We start from the raw sequence: 6,507 nt of genomic DNA, 5'->3' as shown, positions 1-6,507 counted from the left end.
AGCGGTCCATTTAATGTTTTGCGCTGACTGGGAACTGTTATACTATAAGGTATTGTGTACTATTTCTTATTTGATACCACACTTAACTAAATCAAACTGGTTAAGGTGGTTAAGTTCAATGAGGACGAAAACAACAACAAGAAAACAACATGTAAATTGAACTTTTGGCAGTCACCGTGTAAAAGTATAAAATCTTCATCCAGGTAACAAACCACTAAATTTTTGCGGTCCGATAAAAATACAATACATATGTTGTGACAGTTTTTGTAGGACCGTTAACGTCATTGCGAATATTGTCTATTTTAAAGGCCCACTGATACTGATATTAATAAAGAGAAAACCCATTTATGTATGGTTTTATATTGGGTATGAATGTGTTACATGTGTACCACTTATAAATATAAATAAAACAGTCGTTTTTGATGGTTTTAGCGTTGAATAGGATCAAAAAGATATTGTTAACCAATAAAAACTAATGTCATAATCATCATATAATAGAATTACATGTAAATGGAAAGAAAACAAACCAACAAAAAAAAAACGCAACAAAAACATTAACAAAAACAAACAAAATCATTTTGTTTAAAAATAATTTCAAGGTCAAAAAATGACACTAGTAAATTCAAAAAAGTATGTATTAACCAAAAGTTGTATACGCAACACCGCAATGCTGTTGAATTTTTTGAAGAGCGAGCCCTAATTCGACGACAAAGCAAATCCAAGAAATGTTCATTTTGAACAATGTCTGTGCAGAGTGAAGGTCATTTAAATTCCAAGCAGGAGGTCTTATTCTTCTGTATAAAATTCGAGGTACGTCTGGTAAGATGCGTTGCAGAATAATCTTTTCGAAGTAAACATCCGTCACTAGTGAGGTTATGCTATAACATAAGTACGGTGGCACAGAGGTGACATGTGTCTGTTTTTATCAATCTCGTGTGCGTGAGTTACTAAATCGTGCGCACGAGATAATTAAGTGGTGTGAACAATATAATTAAGTGGTGCTCACGAGATACCATGTCGTGTGCACGAGGTACTAAGTGGTGCGCACAACATAATTAAGTGGTGCGCACGAGTGAACTAAACTATATTCTAATGGGAAATAAACATGCAAAAGAACAACACGTCCAAACAGGAATAAGACAGATAAGTTGTTTTATTAGAGCTGTCGGTTTCGTTCTTAGCAATAAACTGTCATCACGATTAAACTCTGTATAAAATATTATTCCTTCGCACAAAATAATACTTTTAAGATATTGTCGAAACATAAGTTGCCCGTTAATTTCATTTTCATCCTTTCCTTAAAATAACTCTTCTCAGTCGGATGCAAAAAGGGTCATCGTTCTGTTTATTTTCAGATGGGAACGTATCAATCTTCCACATATAATGTGCTTAATGCTAACAACATGTTGAACTAATTACATCGCTGCCATGTTTATAATTATACACACTTCGTTACCTATTCATATTTTGTTTACTAGTACTTTTGTATGAGTACAAATCTGTGGGTTGTATTTTATTCTAAATGACACAATATAGTTGTATTCGAAGGATTGAGAATGAACAGCAGCATGCATTTACCACTGCCGTCCATTAAAGGGACTCCACTAAGGTTTAAAAGCCTAAAACATAAAAATATGTAATATATGACATCAAAGCAGGAAAGATGATCTTGTCTAACCTTGGGTTTAAAAACTTCAATCAACACCAGGTGTCAAAACCATCTCACCTGCTGGAACTCAGGGCATGCATAGACTCCAATTATTTGAACCCATTTAGTTTCCTGTCACGATCACGCATGCGCCGTGTTAAACCGTGGCTGCAATTCTGATGCTTCAACCCTTAAAGTCATAAGGGGAGAATATTATTATAAGATTTTAAAGCTTATACCAGTTAAAGGGCCTATGATTATAATTATCTAAATTGGTCTTGACCTTGTTTAAAACTACATGTACATGTATATAGATTTGTAGTTGTCTTATAATTATGTACAAAAAAATGGGCCTCTGGGACTTAGTGGGTAAGTTTGTTGACTTGAAATCAGTTACTTTCACTGTTGTACATGTATGTTTGAGTTATGCCAGTAATAAATGATGTTTTTTGTATTAACATTTTGCCTATGAATTAGGATGAAGTGGTAGCAGCTCATTGTGTCAAGTTTAGTTCTGATGGTAACACGATATACTGTGGTTTCAACAAGATGATCCGAGTGTTTGATGTTACCAGACCAGGGAGATATTTTGAAAGTAGACCAACATTTGGTAGGGTTATTATTATCAATTTTCCATTTTAGCATAAAATTATTAGCATTTTTTAGCATATAATCTATTTGTTGTGCAAATATGCTGCTTTTCTGTAACATGGGCAAAAGTTTATACTAGTAATTTTGTTATAGGATAAAATTGGATAAAATTGTGTAATATTGACACAAAAAGCATTAGGTGTGTACTATATGTACATATATTAAAGTACAAAATGTTATAATGGATTGAAAAGAAGTTATTACTAAAAGCTGGATTCAATATCGTCTGCACAGTAAAATTTGTACAATGTATAAAGACATATTGAAGGAAGTTGGTTTTAGTCTGGCACTTGCTGTTGCCTAAATAGCTATGTAACTAGCTTACAGAAGGCTGATGGTTCTACTCAGGCATCCGTTTGTGCCTGAAATAATGCATGGTGGGTCACCAGAGATCTTCCTCCACCTGAAAAGCTGGAAAGTCACCATATAACCTTTATAGTGTTAATGTGACATAATACTGAACGATAAAAAAAAATACTACATAATAAAAAAAACTATCATTATTTTAATGTTTAAGTGGCTTAAAATGTCAAAGTCAATTTAGATCTGAAATATAGTTATATATTAATAAAGTTATTCATATATTAAGTATATTGTTTCAGCTAAGGAAGGACAGAGGGGTATTATATCATGTATTGACAACAGTCCAACAGAGCAAGGCCTGTATGCTGCAGGATCGTACTCTAGAAGTAGTAAGTCATTCTGTATGAATGATGCTCCACTGAGATCTAACATTCTAAGATATAGACTCATAAAATTTGATAACCTTAGTCATACAATGTAGATCAAATGGGGCGTCCGTGGCCGAGTGGTTAAGGTCGTTGACTTCAAACCACTTGCGCCTCACCGCTGTGGGTTCGAGTCCCAACAGGGACCTTGGATTCTTTCATGTGAGGAAGCTATCCAGCTAGCTTACGGAACGTCGGTGGTTCTACTCAGGTTCCCGTTCGTGCCTGAAATAATGCACGGAAGGGCACTTGAGGTCTTCCTCCACCAGTAAAGCTGGAACGTCGCGATATGACCTATACTGTGTCGATGTGACGTAAAACCCAAAACAAAACAAACAAACAAAATGTAGATCAAATCAGTTAGGCATTGAAAACAGACAGATTTGAAATATATAATAAAGAAATTCCCTCAGAATTAAATTTAGAATCAATTTCTGTGATTTTGAGCCTGATTTTATTTAATTGTATTTATTTTTATGTACTTTTGCACCACAAAAATGATGATTTACCTGAAGAAATGGAGTGAGTGAATGATTTGTAATTTTTCACATAAGTTGTTGATAAAGATCAACATCAAGCACCATCATTAAATGATGAATATCTTAGATATTTGGTTAATTTACTGCATCTTAGTAACCTACCTGTGGCTTTGAAAGCAGTGGCCTTGTAGGTAAGGTGTATGCCTCTTAATCCAGGGATCCCGAGTTCAGGCCTTACAAGAGTCACAACCATGTTTTCTAATATGACGCGAGTACTGGTTAGTTCCGGGAAAAGTACAGTACTTGAAAGTAATTAGTTGCAAGAACTTTGACAAACAAGCTTAGATAAAATAAGTTAAAGTAAACTTAACTAGTTTGCCACTGGCTCAAAATGTGTCAAATTTTTACTTGAAGTAGTATTGGGACTGTGGTGGTCAAGAAATGCTAAAAAAGTAAAGTAACATGGAGAAACTCTGAACAAGAGATTATTTTTTGAAAGTTGGTAATTTTACACATTTCTTCTTTTTTCTGTTGACCATAGTTGCCCTATACAGTGAGCCAGCAGGGTCCATGGTGTGTATGTTTGAAGGTCAACATGGTGGGGTCACGGAGGTCAAGTTCTCTCCAGATGGTACAAAACTCTACAGTGGTGGAAGAAAGGTAAATTGTGGCACAGCAAAAAGTTTAGTTATTTTCACACTCAAAAAAAGGATATTGAAAAATTAGGAAAGAAAATGAAATAAGAATTGTAGACTTGTGATATTTTTAGCTCAAGATTATATCTACCAGAACAGAACAATATTTTTTTCTATTTGTGAAATGTTTGAAAGAAAATCTAAAAAAAAGGAAGGTATTAGATTCTTTATAATTAAGGGCATTTTAATATCACTTTAATACACATTTGTGATGTAACAATTTAAGCAATAGTGTATGAAATGTGGAAAAACAAATATGATATATGTATTTTATTCTTTGGAAATGACTGTATTTTTATCTGACAACTTGTTTTGCTGAGGCATAAAAAAACCCAACCAAAAACAAAAATTTGAAATTTGAAAATTCTGACAACTTACAGGTAGGACTGTATTTTTCTTATCTGAAAACTTAAATGTGTATATGTATTATATTTATCTCTCTTTTTCAGGACAATAGGATTATATGCCGGGATATGAGAAATCCAGGACAATTATTATTCTCTGTACTTAGAACTGTTATTACTAATCAAAGAATTTTCTTTGATATTACCAGGTAGGTAAAATGTTTGTTGTTAGTGTTTAACAAAGTCAATGTGATACAAATTTTGACCTGGGATATTCTACTCATGCTAGTATTCAAAGTTAGTTTTGTAAAATATTTTGTATGCAAATTTATATCTCTTACTATCTAGTCACATCTTCAGAGGGGGGTTCTGAGGGGGTATGGCTAAGGTCTCAAACTTCAAATCTTTCGCATATTGGCGCTGTGTTTTCATCCCATTATGGATTTTGGATTTAATTCATGTGAGTAAACTATTAACCTAGGTAATGGAAGGTTGGTGCCCTATTGAGCCTGAAATAATGAACTGAAATACTATGTTATATGTTGTAAATGGTTTATTTTACAGTGACAGTAAATATTTGTTGTCTGGATCTCACGATGGTACTGTTCTTATCTGGGATACTACAAGTGCCCCTGTACAGCTTAACGTTCATTCTGACCCGGTTATACAGCCGGTAATGGCATTTGAGGGGCACAGTGATACAGTTAATGGAATCAGGTATGTTGAATGATTTATGTGCGGTAAATTTATAATTTTATATATTATTCTAGGAAATTAAACCAAAGTCAAGAATGTATTCAGCTTGTTAGTAGTAGCTGCATGTCCCTTTTTGTTTCAAAATGTAGAGAGTACATGGTTGATGCTGGGATGGAGAAGGTTTAAATCGGTGAGCTACAAAATGTATCTTGGCGAGCTTTAGCAAGCAGAGATACACTTTCGCAGCGAAACTTCTACATGCCAACAACACCATGTATTCTATTAATCCAGCTTTTGTCCAGTTAAAGCATATTTTTAGATTATTTAAATGGTTTCATTTTCATTTTTATTTTTACCCCGATAAAACAACTTCTATAATTTTGTTGTTCCCCGAGTCTTGCATATTAAAAAAAAAGTGCAAAAACGGCACATTGTCATGATAATCTATCCATTAATGCATGTTTCATTCCTCATTAATGTTTGCATGTATGCAGTTTTAATGCAAGAATATTATTTGCCATACATAAAATCAACCCAAAGGAAAGAAATTAATCTCAAGTATAGTTTTCTTCACTTGGATTGTCAGTTAGTTACAATCCTACATGTATCAGGAGGTGAGGCATTGATCAGCAGCAATATTGTTTCTAAAATTTACATAGTGGCATACATCCTATATTACCAGTAATTACAACTTGCAAATGTTATGACAACATAAACAAGACAAAATGTCAATAATTATTAACAGTTTTTCTAATTTTTCTAAGTATTAAGACAGCATAAATTCAATAAGTCACAGAATATAATAAAGCTATGTTAAGTAAGGACAAGTAGCCATGCCGTTTACCTGAAACAATCCCTGAATCTTGTATATTTCCTCACCTCCTATTTAGCGGTAATTTTCATGGTATTTGACCACTAAAAATTGCCTGGGACGTCATGGCATGTATGATGTATCTCTGTACAGAACAGAACATATACTTTATATTGAATGACAAAGATCACAATGTACAAGTATAATGTAATAACATGTGAACATAGTGAAGATAGTAAACAAATATCAAATGGGTATGAACATTTGAAAGTAATATTATTAATGCAATTTATCTTTATGATTTTTTGTAATTTCAGTTTACATCCAACCTTGCCAGTGATAGCAACAGCTTCCGGACAACGACATTTTCGCTCGTTCAACAACGATGATGATGTCATCGAGATCGATGAAACATCGACTAAAATTGACAACAGTTTACGACTCTGGTGGTCATG

General features: G+C 33.7%; 1 protein-coding gene across 1 annotated transcript; it reads left to right on the top strand.

Moving 5' to 3' along the window:
• Nucleotides 1-1,274: 1,274 nt before the first annotated feature.
• LOC132730148 (telomerase Cajal body protein 1-like) lies at nucleotides 1,275-6,501 on the top strand (the record flags this gene model as incomplete). The annotated part of the gene is made up of 6 exons (XM_060716003.1): nucleotides 1,275-2,258; nucleotides 2,902-2,991; nucleotides 4,048-4,166; nucleotides 4,651-4,754; nucleotides 5,110-5,262; nucleotides 6,370-6,501. Coding segments are annotated over exons 1-6 (659 nt in total), but the record flags the coding sequence as incomplete, so codon positions are not given.
• Nucleotides 6,502-6,507: the final 6 nt, after the last annotated feature.

This window comes from Ruditapes philippinarum, unplaced genomic scaffold, assembly GCF_026571515.1.
Source record: "Ruditapes philippinarum isolate M1 unplaced genomic scaffold, ASM2657151v2 ctg3789_1_1_1_1, whole genome shotgun sequence".
Lineage (NCBI taxonomy): Eukaryota > Metazoa > Mollusca > Bivalvia > Venerida > Veneridae > Ruditapes > Ruditapes philippinarum.
This window is presented reverse-complemented; position numbering and strand designations above follow the sequence as displayed.